This window comes from Colobus angolensis, unplaced genomic scaffold, assembly GCF_000951035.1.
Source record: "Colobus angolensis palliatus isolate OR3802 unplaced genomic scaffold, Cang.pa_1.0 Scaffold194, whole genome shotgun sequence".
NCBI lineage: Eukaryota > Metazoa > Chordata > Mammalia > Primates > Cercopithecidae > Colobus > Colobus angolensis.
In genome coordinates, this window is record NW_012115088.1 from 1813150 (window position 1) to 1827463 (window position 14314).

A 14314-nucleotide genomic window follows, 5' to 3' on the forward strand; every position below is an offset into this window, starting at 1 on the left:
CCACCATATATAAAATAGGACAGAAAAAGAGGGATATGAGGATGATACAATATATAATATTCTTTTCTCCTGACATTTGGATTTTACTACTGTACTTTGTTTAAACTTGAGATTTTAGTTCCAAGTGGAAGTGCTCAGAAATGCAAGAATCTTCTTTCTATATTACTGTTATATTCTTGAGCCATTACCCTCATCTCATTCCTGTAGTCAGATTTCAGCTCAAACTTAATTACCACTGTCCACAGGTACAGAGTGTCTAGAAGGAGGCTGGGTTCACAGGTGCCTCCTGGTGCTAGTTAGATCTAGGGACTCTATAGTGATATAACTTGTGGTCTGTTTGAGGTAGCAATTTCTAACTCTATGAGCTCTCACCTGATCCTAAGTCTCCCCACCTCTTCCAATCATCCCTACTTTCAGCTTCCGTTCATGTGTAATAAAAGATGAACAAATGGAAATATATTGCTTGAAGACGATGAGGAAGAAGAAAAAATGACAAGGGTTGAAGCCTGACTATTGAGTGTAACTACTCTTTATGATTGCCAAATCCTTGCTGAGGTTAACTACTAAATGGATCCGTGTATATTAAATGCACACTGACACATGCATATAATGTATACTATTTTCCACTAATCACTGGTCAGTGTTATCTTTCTTCAGAATGTGGGGAAAAAATACAATCACATCACCAAACTCTATTACAATATTTCTCATCAAAACATGGTTCTTAACAATATTTCTAAGGTTACTTTATTCTAAATAAAGTGAAAAACTCTCTTTTAAATTATGAAGTTTTTTCTTTTTTAGAGACAAGAACCTCGCTATATTGCCTATGCTGGTCTCGAACTCCTGGGTTCAAGTGATCCTTCTGCTTCAGCCTCCCTGAGTAGCTGGGGACTATAAATGCAAACCACACCTGACCATAAGTGAAAAACTCTTAGGAACCCATATTTTCCCCCTTGAACAATCAGAATTCAATTAATTTAGATACTTACTTTGTTTACTTGATTTTGTAGGGATTGTTAGTTCTTTTGTTTCTTTCATTGATATCTTTTTCCCAGCTATTTCATTATAGATGGCTGATAGATACTCTTCAGGAAGGTCTTTACTGTCATTGATACCTCTATTCATCTTAATGTACTGTTCCTTTGTCATTTTATTTTTCACCTAAATATGAAAAACCATTATAATTCCTAAAAATTAACATAAAGGTTACACTTGTATTTTAAGGATATGAATATTTACATAAAAGATTTTGTAAATACTTTTGAGGACGGAAACTGGAAAACATTCAACAAAATATAGATAAAAATGAAAAAAAAAATCACAGAAAATGAAGGCAATACAGAAAAGATCCATTCTGGCATAAACTAATTCATGCTCTGAGGTGGACATGAGTAATGTGCAACCAGAAAGGAGGGAAGTTGAACAATGAAAATATTTGTTTTTGCCCAAGGTTTAAGAGCTCTTGCAATCTCTTAAAAGGGCCATGACAATTATTGGAAACAAAGGTATCGAAAACATTCAAATCTTAGTTTAGAACATAAATGTGCTGTTAATGAATTTAAAGCTGACTTTATATACAGTGGGTATAAGCATAACAATACTTGAGATTTATTTAAAACCAGATAACAATCTCTCTGAGTCACTGTGGCAACTGAATTATGTCAGGTGATCTGTACAAAGTATCCTTGGAATGTTTTGTCCTGTATAAGAGTACCCTAAACAGAAATGCCTTTTGCACCTTGATAAAGCTGTGGAATACAAGTTTGGAGTCTGTAAGATGGTAGGCCTATTAACAAACTTGGGAACTAGCATAGCCAAAATGTTTACACTTTACCTCCAGAAACCTAGATAGAAAAAAACCCAGAAGTCTTATGGGATGTTTCTGAAGAGACACTGATTTAATTAAATATATTTCTACATCTTACATGATGTCTCTGAAAAGATATTTATTTAATTAAGTATATTTCTACCACCTTCCACAAAGAACTTAAGGTAAACTCTTAAGATATGATTCCTGTAAATTTACATGAAAGTACACAGAAAAATAATCAAGCAAGTAATCAGAAGCTTGCAAAAATAACTATAGAGAGTGTGATGTTATGTGCCTGTAGTCCCAGCTGTTCAGCAGGCTGAGGAAGGAGGATGGCACAAGCCCAGGAATTCAAGTCCAACCTAGGCAACATAGCAAAACCCTGTCTCAAACAAAAAGCAAAAGTACAGAGGAACCAAAACTTTCAGAAAATGTAACTGGGATACATACACTTATTTACTTCAGATTATTCTGCAGACAGATTTTTCTAACATGTCAGAAAGGGAGTCAGGAGTGCTTTTCCTACAAAAATGTAAAAATATTACCATGCAAGTTTTCAAGTGTAACGTATCATTTAACGGGATAAAATGCTATCATCTTACAACTTTAAAAACTCATCTTGAGTCACGGCACTAAAAAAAAAAAAAATGAAAGAAAGAAGCTTTTTTAACTAAAGTTCAGGTGAATGCTTAAAAACACACCAGGAATAACAAAATGAAAGACTACACACTGCTGCCAGTAAGAAGTAAAGGAAGATTAAAATCACCTGGAAATTTTAAGCATGGTAAAACGTTTTAGCATTATGTCAATCAGAAGCAGAGAAAAGTCTTGACAGAAAATCTGAAGTAGCAGTTTATTGTCTCTGGATCCGGGTTAGGGATCCCATACGTGCGTGTACAGAATACTTTGCTTTCAGGTCCCCAAAATAAAGCACACTGCTTCACACAGAACACTTCTGTCACAGTGGGAGTCTGAAGCCGTATAAAACAAAATCCGACTTTTCTTCTTCTGACATCTTTTATGGAACATTCTACTCCTGACTTTTATCCTCATGTGCTTGTATTAAGCTGTGCCTTATTTAGTGTTATAGATGATTATTGTATACACAAAAATTAAGTGTGTTCTAAATATGCCTAAATTTTTTTTTTAATCACTGACTCACACACTACATAAAAAATAGCATAACTATAAATACTCTGGGTGAAAAGGGAACATAAACAGCTTGTTAAAATCCATCTATATTTTAAGTTTGAAAAGAAATAAGAACGAGAATTAGTTTTAAGAAATTTCTTTAAAGTTATTTGTATTTTAAAATGTTGTCATTTGTTATAGTTATCTAAGTCAATTGAGGCCAAGATCATGGGTACAATTTTCTAACAGATTACTTAGCTTCATAGAAACTCACAAGCTGTTCTACAGCTGCAGGCTGCATAGCAGCACATGACACCAGGCAGCAAGCTGATAAAGAACAGTTGGACAACAAGCAGTTGCCACAGCTAGACTAGCACTTCAAGCACGTGTTCTGCAAACAGGCACTGTTACACTGAAGACGGGACACTGTTGTGAAGGTAATGCTCCCTAACTGTTACGTCCTTAGAAACTTTTCACAGTCTGGGTACTTATGAAAAGATACAAAAGAAATTTTTAATATTTCTTCAAAATAACATAAGTATGTGCATATGTATAGGAAGACATTGCACAGGTGCATATAATACTGCTTATTCATTTATAGAACCAAATGTCTTTTAAAGCATAGCCTTCTAAAACCAAATGCACGTAAACCCAGGTCAAAATACTCTAGTTTAGATAGAAAAATCAAATGAAAAAATTAGACTGAAAATTCTGGTGTAAAAATACAAAAAACACAAATACAAAAAAATCCCAACTATGAACTACCTTATAAAGCCATAGAATAAAAGTCATCACGCTCGATAATAAAAGCCCTGAAGGTGAGTTGCTTTGACTAGACTGCCAATAATACGCGAGAGGCAAATCTTGAATTATTAAAATCTTTAATAAATCTTTTAAAGTCCTATATAAAATCAAGTAAATTTGTGGTAAATGCATAGTTGCTCAATATTGTGTTTAAAACAGGAGTAACTTCATATATAATCATATATATACACATATGTATATAATCGTATACATTCTTACTTTAGGCTTGGTATATACTTTCCTTATCTACTCTGCTTTAAACATCTCAAAACAGACACAAAAAATCCCTATACTGCAAAAGCTAATCTCAAAATTCAAAAAAATTTTAATTTTTCCAATACATCTCAGACTAGAAAGTAGGTAATTTATTTTATATCCTAAGAATAACAAATATCATTAGATACCTACCCCTAGAAGTACTAAGAAATCCTTGTCAATAATTTATAAAGGTAATTTTACCCAAGGATGTCAATGTATGTTTTTAGAAACTAAGCAAAAAATACTAAAACTATAAAATCAAACTTTTTGGTAGATATCAGAAATCAAGTGATAGTTCTTTAATATTTAAGAAGGAAATATGAATTTTATGAGGCAAAAGAAATGAACATTTCTAGGTTATCAGGTATTTTTAAACTATGATTAACTTTTTAGGTATGATGGTATTATAGTTATGTTTAATTAGAGTACTTCTCTTTTAGAGAAACATACTGAGATAAATGCAGATGAAATGGTATGATATCTGAGATCTGCTTCAAAATTATCTAGGGGAGGGAAGAGATACAGATACAAGAAGACCAGCCATAAGATAACTGTGGAAGGCAGGTAATGGGTACATCAGAGTTCATTATACTAATCCCTCTACTGTTGAAGTTTGAAACTTTTTTTTTTTTTTTGAGACAGGGTCTGCCTCTGTCACCCAGGATGGACTGCAGTGACACAATCTCAGCTCACTGGATGACTTGTGCCACCCAGGCTCAAGTGATCCTGCCACCTTAGCCCTCCAAGTAGTTGGGACCACAGGCACACGCCACAGTGCCCAGTTAATTTATGCATATTTTGTAGAGACAGGGTTTCATCATGTTATCCAGGCTGGTCTTAACTCCTGGACTCATGTGATCCACCTGTCTCGGCCACCCAAAGTGCTGGGATTACAGGTGTTAGGTACCACGCTTGGCCTGAAACATTATATTTTTTAGAAGGAAGGTTTATATATAGTGTTTTTCCATCTTGTGACAAATAGACATAAGACCTATAAACGTCTTGTTAGATTAAAATTTATCTTAAGCTTTATACAATTGTCAATCATGAATGACAAATACAGAAACGTTTTATAGATACCTGAAAGTCTGATTTTAATTACTACCAGAAGTTGCTTTTGTAAAACATTCACCATCCCAAATTAAATACCCAAATATGGTGACTGGTTTAACTGAATAAAACTAAAATGTCAACTATTACTTACTGAATTCAGAATAATGTATTTATTTTGTACCACTTATTGTAAAACTGACTTAAAAGAAGACATACCTGTGGACTGTGAAGGTCTGTGGTCAACATGATAATTGAATAAGCCAAAACATAAGCAGTATCCGCACTAGCAAAGAGAGTTTGTCTGGAAAAAATAAATTTATCATGTTATAAAGTACTGTTTTATATAGATTCATTTAAATAAGTCACCTCAAATCCCATAGCACTTGTATTTTTCTAAGTATCTCTACAATTTTTTATGGATTTGTTTTATGACTTCCAGATTGTAGACAATCTAAATTCTCTAAATAGGAGATTGGGTCCTATTATCTATAAATCCTTGGATGCTACCTAGCACGGTGTTTTGGATATAACAGACAGTCAATGAGCATTTGAACCTTATTTACCCTTGGTTGCATTCTAGATATCTTGCAGCAAATTTTTCCATTAATCGATCGATTTTCTGGGCTTCCCCTGGAAGACGAAATCCTTCTAGAAACATACGAAGGGCTGAAACGAAGTCTTTTCCTGAAAAGTCATGTTGGTCCACATATGCATACATGACTTCTTTGTTAAATTTATCATTATCTCCCAGGAACTCACCCACTTGAGTCTAAAGTAAAAACAGAGATAGAAATTGATATATATATATTTTTTGAGACAGAGTCTTGCTCTATTGCCCAGGCTGGGGTGCAGTGGCGCAACCTCGGCTCACTGCAACCGCTGCCCCCAGGTTCAAACGATTCTCCTGCCTCAGCCTCGAGTAGCTAGGATTACAGGCGCCTGCTACTGCGCCCAGCTAATTTTTTTTTGTATTTTTGGTAGAGACAGGGTTTCACTATCTTGTTCAGGCTGGTGTGGAACTCCTGACTTCAGGTAATCTACCTGCCTGAGCCTCCCAAAGTGCTGGAATTACAGGCATGAGCCACCATGCCCGGCCAGAAATTGAGATTTTCATGAGATGTTTACATTCGCCACACGGTCACTTAAAAAGTAGAAAATTTCGTTAAGATCCACAGGCTTCTGACTACAGAGTTAACAATTTCAAACACAAAGCTTAAAGTTAAACACCTAAATGCCTTCATAAAAATATCAGGAAATTCTTTTGTTTAGAAAATTTAAAAAGCAGAATTTATATTTTATACACACAGACACACACACACACACACACACGTCATCACTCACTATCAGTGGGGAATTGGTTCCAGGACCCGCATGGATAATCCATGGATGCTCAAGTTCCTTATAAAAAATGGCATAGTATTTGCATATAACCTATGCACATCCTCCCATATACTCTACTCCCATATCTAGATTACTTATAATATGTAATATAATGTAAATAGGTTTTCTGTATTGTTTAGGAAATAACTACAAGAAAAAAGTTTGTACACATTCAGTACAGATGCAATCACCCATTATTCCCCCTGAATATTTTCAATTTGTGGTTGGTTGAATCCACAGATATAGAATCCACGGATACAGAACTCATGGCCATAGAGGGCCAATTATAGATGATTTTATAATCAAGAATATTCTTTTTGTTTGTTTTTGAGACAGACTCCCACTATGTAGCCCATGCTGGAGTGCAGTGGCGCAATCTTGGCTCACTGCAACGTCCACCTCCTGGGTTCAAATGACTCTCCTGCCTCAGCCTCCTGAGTAGCTGGGATTACAGGCGCCCACCACCACGCCCAGCTAATTTTTTGTATTTTTATTAGAGACAAGGTCTTGCCACATTGGCCAGGCTGGTCTCGAACTCCTGACCTCGGGTGATCTACCTGCCTCAACCTCCCAAAGTGCTGGAATTACACACGTGAGCCACTGTGCCCAGCCAACCAAGGTTATTCTTTATGTTTTACTTACCTCTATACTTAGGAAAGCATTTTAAAGGAGTCACAATATGTATTATTAACTTAAAAAAGAATTTTACAGAAAAGGGGCCAGGCATGGTGGCTCACACTTGTAATCCCAGCACTTTGGGAGGCTGAGGCAGGAGGACTGCCTGAGCCCAGGAGTTCAAAACTAGCCTGGGCAATATAGTGAGACCCTGTCTCTAATAAAAAGAAAAAAAAATCCCAAGAATTTTACAGAAAAGGTTAGAATGAAAATGGTATTCTTACAGAGTCTAATCTTTCCTCTTGATGTAAGAATTGGGCAATATCTTCAGGTGTGGTGCCAAGCATCCCTTGTTCTTGGAGGTACTGTATTCCTCTCTTTGGTTTCTTATTAAATCTAGATGATGTTAAAGTTAATAAGAACATTAAAAATAGAAAACCATTCGTAGTCCCTGAAAAGATCTTAAACCACAGTAAATTAATTTTCTAATAGCACCCAGAAAAACAGCAGCTTATTTAATACAAATCAGTATATGAATATACAAAATAATTACATTCTGCCAAGTTTTCTTTATTCTTTTCTTTATAGAAGTAAGTCTCATATGGAAGGCCATCCTTATTACTATCATTTCACTGACTTTTTGTTACAGTATGAAGCGTTTTTTTAATCCATATCCACAGTGGGAAATTAGACTATGAGAGACTATTGGAGAGAAAGCCATTTGGTACACGAACTTTGAGTACGGCTGTGAATACTAAATATCTCATACAGGCATACTTCATTTTATTGCACTTCACAGATATGTGGTTTTTACAAGTTGATGGTTTGTGGCAACTCTGCATTGAGGGTCTATCAGTACCATTTTTCCAAAACCACGTGCTCACTTTGTATCTGTGTCACATTTTGGTAATTCTCACAATAGTTCACACTTTTTCATTATTATATCTGTTACTGTGACCTGTGATCAGTGACCTTTGATGATGCTATTGTAATTGTTTCGGGGTGACACAAACCACGCCCATATAAGATGGCAAACTTAATCAATAATCATATGTGTTCTGATTGCTCCGTTGTTCTTCATCTCTCTTCCTTTCCTTGGGCTTCCCTATTCCAAGACAAAAAAATACTGAAATTGGGCCAATTAAGAACCCTACAGTAAGTGTTCAAGTGGAAGGAAGAGTCGCACATCTCTCACTTTAAATAAAAAACTAGAAATGACTGAGCTTAGTGAGGAAGGCATGTCAAAAGCCAAGACTTGTTGAAAGCTAGGTCTCTTGAGCCAAATGAAGTTGTGAACACAAAGGAAAAGATCTTGAAGGAAGTTAAAAAGTGCCACTCCAGTGAACACACAGGTAGGAAAGCAAACAGCCTAAATGCTGATATGGAGAAGGTTTTCATGTGTGAAAAGAAGATCAAACCAGTCACAACATTATCTTAAGGCAAAGCCTAATCCTAAGAAAGGCCCCAACTCTCTTCAGGTCTATAAGGCTAAGAAAGGTAATGAAGCTGCAGAAGAAAATCTGGGAGCTAGCAGAGGTTAGATCATGAGATTTAAGGAAAGAAGCGGTCTCCATAACATAAAAGCGCAAGGTCTGATAGCAAGTGCTGATGGAGAAGCTGCAGCAAGTTATCCAGAAGATCTAGCTACGATAATTTATGAAGATGGTTACACTAAACAACAGATTTTCCACATAGATAAAACAGTCTTTCTTCTATTGGAAGAAGATGCCATCTATGACTTTCATAGCAAGAGAGGAGAAGTTAATGCCTGGCTTCAAAGCTTCAAAGGACAGACTGGCTCTCTTGGGGGCTAACGTAGCTGATGACATTAACAAGTCAATGCTCATTTACCATTCCAAAGAGCCCAGGGTCCTTAAGAATTACATGCTAAATCTACTCTGCCTGCACTCTAGAAATGGCACAACAAAGCCTGGATGACAGCACCATCTGTTTACAACATAGATGACTGAATATTTGAAGCCCACTGTTGAGACCTACTGCTTCAAAGAAAAGATTCCTTTCAAGAGGTTACTGTTCATTGACAATGCACCTGATCACCCAAGAGCTCTGATGGAAATGTGCAATGAGATTAATGTTGCTTTCATGCCTGCTAACACAATACCCATTCTGCAGCCCTTGGATGAAAGAGTGATTTTGTTTTTGTAGAAATGCAGTCTTGCTATGCTGTCCAGGTTGATCTCAAACTCCTGGACTAAACTGATCTTCCCACCTTGGCTTCCCAAAGCTGGGATTACAGAGGCATGAGCCACTGTGAACTTTCCTCAGGAGTAACTCTGAATTTCAAGTCTTTTTTTTTTTTTTTAAGAAATGGGGTATTGCTACATTGCGCACACTGATCTTGAACTCCCAGGCTCAAGTCTCATGAGTAGCTGGGATTACAGGTGTAAGCTACCATGCCTGGCTAACTTTCAAGTCTAGAAAGAAATACATTTCATACAGCTATCGCTGCCATGTAGAGAGATACTTCTACTGAATCTGGGCAAAGTAAATTGAAAACCTTCTGGAAAGGATTCACTTTTCTAGATGCCATTAAGAACATTTGTGACTCATGGGAGGGGTAAAAACACCAACATCAATAGGAGTTGGGAAGAAGCTGACTCTAACCCTTATGGACGATTTTGAGGAGTCCAAGACATCAGTGGAGGAAGTAACTGCAGACGTGGTAAAAGTAACAAGAGACCTAGAAGTAAAGTGTGAAGATGACACTGAACTGCTGTAGCCTTATGATCAAACTTTAACATATGAGTAGCTGCTTCTTATAGACAAGTGAAAACAGTGATTTCTTGAGATGGAATCTACTACTGGTGAAGATGTTGTGAACACTAGTGGAAAGAAAATTAGAGATTTAGAATATTCCATAAATTTAGTTCATAAAATTGCAGCAGATTTTGAGAGGACAGACTCCAATTTTGAAAGACATATTACTGTAGGTAAATACTAACAAACAGCATTACATGCTACAGAGAAATCTTCTGTGAATGGAAGAGACTATCAAGGCAGCAAACTTTACTGTTGTCTTATCTTAAGAAAATTACCACAGTTACTCCAGCTTTCAGCAACCACTACCCTGATGAGTCAGCAGCCATCAACACTGAGGTAAGACATTCTACAGCAAAAAGATTACAACTCATTGAAAGCTCAGATGGTTACTAGTATTTTTCAGCAATAAGGTATTTTTAATTTAATGTGCGTACGTTGTTTTTTAGACATAAGGGGATTGCAGGTTAATAGACTGTGGTACAGTATAAACATAACTTCAATGCACTGAGAAATCAAAAAAATTGTGTGACTCACTATATTGCAATATTTACTTCACTGCTGTGGTATGGAACTGAACCCACAATATCTCTGAGGTACTCCGAATATACATTCTCCCTTAATCTTCAAGTAATCTTGGCTCATTTGTCCAAATTAATTAGACCACACAAAACCTTTCTCATTTATAGCTCCAGATTCTCTCTCACTCCCTTCTCCTTCCTCTGCTCCCATCTATCACATCCCATTCCCTAAATCTATTTTCAGAGTCTATTTCCTCTGCTTGTCTTTTATCTGCTCCATTCACAGGGGAGTCTCCCTCAGGCTTAAAGATACAATTCAAATGCTACCTCTTTGTTTACAGATCATTTACTCCCTACTTTCCTTACTTTGGTGCTCCAATACTTGTCATTTGGGCTACTGCAAGAGTTCTTAAATGGTCTCCCTATCATCTCATGTTGCCCATGTTCTAATGCACCCTTCAGGCTGCCTGCAAAGTCCTATTTACAAAACAGAAATCTGATGATGCCACTCCTCCGCTTAAAGTCCTTCACTAGCATGCTAGTGCCAAGAGGAACAAGACAAAAAGTCCTTTACATGGAGAATAAGGCCTTCTGTAATTTAGATCCAACTCAATGCTCTCATCTTAGCTCCTGTTATTCCCCCTCCACTCTGCCCTGCCATGCTGAACAAGTGCTCAGATGTCCTCCCTTTCCTCTGCTGCTGCACATGCTATTCTCTTAGTCTGTGATGGTCTTCCTGATTCTGTCTTCCCAAAGGTTCCCTTGTCAAGTTATCATCTAACCATAACTACTTAACATTCATAAAATGAAACACTTTTCACTAAGCTAAACACAAGCCCCCGGCCACCCCTAGAAGTACTCACTTACAGGAAGAAATACAATTTTAAAGAATTATAATAGTAAAACTGTGACAAACAGATGTATTCAAAAGGTAAGAAAATAACACAGTAGAAGTAACTAACTTAGATGGTCATAATATATTTCCTGGGAAAGGTGACCGTGGAACTATTTTGAAGAACAATTATATCTTTTATAAACAATAAGAAAAAACATCCCAGAGAGGAGGAGGCCATACTAAAACACAAAAGCACAAGACAGTATTGTATAATAAATAGTTCTGCATTGTTGGAAAGTGAGGTGAGATAGAAAAGTGGCAGGAAATGAAGCTTAGAGTCCAGCAGATCCAAATCATGAAGGTATTATAATACAATCAAAGAAGCTTTGGTTTTATTCTCTAAGACAGCGAAAAAACAGACTTTCATTCAAGAAAGGTTACTCTAGTTAAGTGTGAGAAAAGACTGAAGAATGAACAAAACCAAAGAAAAAGGTAAGCCAATTGAAAGATTACACTAGTTGAGGAAATAAATAATGATTTGATTTGCAAGACTAGCGGTGGGAGATCGAGAAAAGAGAACAGATTGCAGGGATGTTAGGAAGTAGAATCACCAGGACTTAGTGACAGATTAGATTCGAGAATCTAATCCTATGAGGGGAAAATCTAAGCTAATTCCCAGGATTTTAGCTTATAAATTTAGTAGCATGCTGGGGTTACTACCATAAATAAGAAATACAAAAATAACAGGCTTTTCTATTTGTCTTTTGTTTTCACAGGAGAACTAAGAGGTTGATGTTGGAAAAGGGCTGAGGAACAGAACCCTGGCTATGCTAAGGTGCGTGCAGGAAGAAAAAAACAGCCCACAAGACTGAGATGGCATAGTCAAAAAGGTAGGAGACAAACAGCATAGACTGGTGTCATGAAACAGTTGTAGACAAGTATACTAGGAATACAGCTCCATGAAAGCATTCTCATCAATAGCTGTATTAAGCAGAAAGCAAGTCCAGCTGCTGAGAGAAGGACTGGGAGACTTCCACTTTGAAGCCCTCTGATTACTCCTTCTCATTTCTCAAGTACTTCAAAATAAGTACCTTGGCAATACTTACTCTGTATGACACTTTTATAAACCTTACACAGTACTATTTTTAAAAACTGCTCATGTTTAAACTGTAATCTTGAATCCAAGCACCAGTGCCTTCATGGTGCTTGGCAACAGTCCCAAGTACCAAATATGTGTTTGCTGGGTGACCAGCAGAATTTTAATATGCATATTTGTTTACACATACTAAATCAGGAGCCCCTCAGAAGGAAGGGCTGTTCCATGTATCTAGCTTCCCCAGGACCTTGCATAATATCTGGAACAGATGAGACTTTAATAAATACTGACCGAACAATTAGAATTAATGCAGTAGTGACAGCTATTTCCTGAGGCAATTTTGTAAGATTTTGTAATTTTAAAATAGAATATATGTACATTTTTGTTGAACTGTTTTTCATATTAACACTGGAGAAAAAAGACATCTGAGCATTCAAAAAAAAAAGGCACTGCTTAAGTATCAGGAAGAAATGCTTTACAGAAGTAGCAAACCAAGTAAGAACACATGAGAATTTTTAAGTTTATAATAGTTAGATCATGGAGACAGCAAGCAATTTCATTTTTCCTTATGGCATCTCTTTGAAAAAAGAGATGGCCAACAAGAGAAAGGAAGGCAGCATGGTGATATTCATAAAAGAAATAGTCCAGGAGCAGGCAGGTATCACAAAGCTTAGTGGGAAAACTGATTTCACAATATTAGGATCTGGTACACTAGACAGGTTGGAAAGAGAGGTGATCACCTTATCAACATATAAAAATGAAATCAATAACAAGAGTAGTACAATTGTAACCCAGCGGGAAAAATGTAAAACCTATAAAGGAGTACTGATAGCTATTAGAAGTTTCATATTTTAAATGTTTTGAGTTGCTACATGATTAGGAAATAAAATGCAGGATTTCATAATGAGCTAAACAATGCAAAATTGCACAGATGTTACTCATCAACAGCACTTATAATATGGTGACAAATTAATTTATATGACAAGAGTAGTTGGGCATTACAGGAATCTAGTTGAGCTAGACTGCAATGAACAAGGGGGGCTGAATAGGAGCCTCGTGAATTAGATCCACGAGAACTATCCTCCATTTTACTCATTATAAGGTGATAAACCCACGGCAGGGGTGGCACCATACTGGCAGAGAGATACTCAGTAACATTTCTCCTTAAGCTGTGACACTTACAAATCTATCCCTTGTTCTATTATTTCTTTTTGTTGCTTTAGGACCTCAAATTGTTCTGGATTATCGGTGCCAGACATCTGTGTACTGTAGCTGCCTATTCCTGACGATGATGTTGACTCCAGGGAATTTAAACTTCCATATCTGTTTATTGTCTCAGGGTGTTTGATTTCACTCATCTCTTGCTCTGAGGGTTTTTCCTGACCTGAAAGAAGAAAATTGATAGAGTACATTATTCTATCAAAGAAAAAAAAAGTGTAAGGGCAAACAAATTCTTGAATAAGGCAAGGCATTTCAATGTTGCTTAGATATCTATTTAATACAAAATAACTATTAGGTAACATAATAAACAACATACTTTGATATTAAAACACACTGTAATTTGTACGTGTATAGTCTGCACCATTAGGAGTAGTTCTTTTTGCAGTTGCAGTGCTGAGTATCCACTGGATTTCTGCTCTCAGCTCATTCCTCATGAGGAATTGTTTTCGATAACACCAGTGTAGCCCTGCAGCTATGAGTTTTTCTCTGAGTGAGGGTAAACATCAAACACAGATGAACAATTCAACCTTCTTAAAACATACTGCCTTTTATATGTTTCCTCTATAATTATAATACAAGAAAGTTGCATAAATATGCTTCATTTTACATAATCAAAATATTTCTAAGAAGATTCAGAAAAAAATAGCTTGGATAATTAAAGTTAAAACGTTCACAATTTTAAAGCTAGTTATTTAACTCACAGACAACGCTTCCTCATCAGTTAAATGAATAAATATGTCATGAAATTGGTTTAACAGCATCTGCAACTATCCTCCAAAGTATTATTCACTTAAAATGACAAAGAATTA

At 36.4% G+C, this 14314-nt stretch overlaps 1 protein-coding gene across 1 annotated transcript in view; it reads right to left on the bottom strand.

The window, feature by feature from the left end:
• Positions 1–14314, bottom strand: part of ARFGEF1 (ADP-ribosylation factor guanine nucleotide-exchange factor 1 (brefeldin A-inhibited)) — a 107435-nt gene that overhangs the window by 55851 nt on the left and 37270 nt on the right. The window contains exons 13-17 of the mRNA XM_011940903.1: positions 13467–13668; positions 7339–7450; positions 5623–5828; positions 5276–5360; positions 993–1164 (exon numbers count right to left, since the gene is read on the bottom strand). Coding sequence (XP_011796293.1) covers positions 993–1164; positions 5276–5360; positions 5623–5828; positions 7339–7450; positions 13467–13668 — 777 coding nt within the window. The remainder of the gene's footprint in view (positions 1–992; positions 1165–5275; positions 5361–5622; positions 5829–7338; positions 7451–13466; positions 13669–14314) is intronic.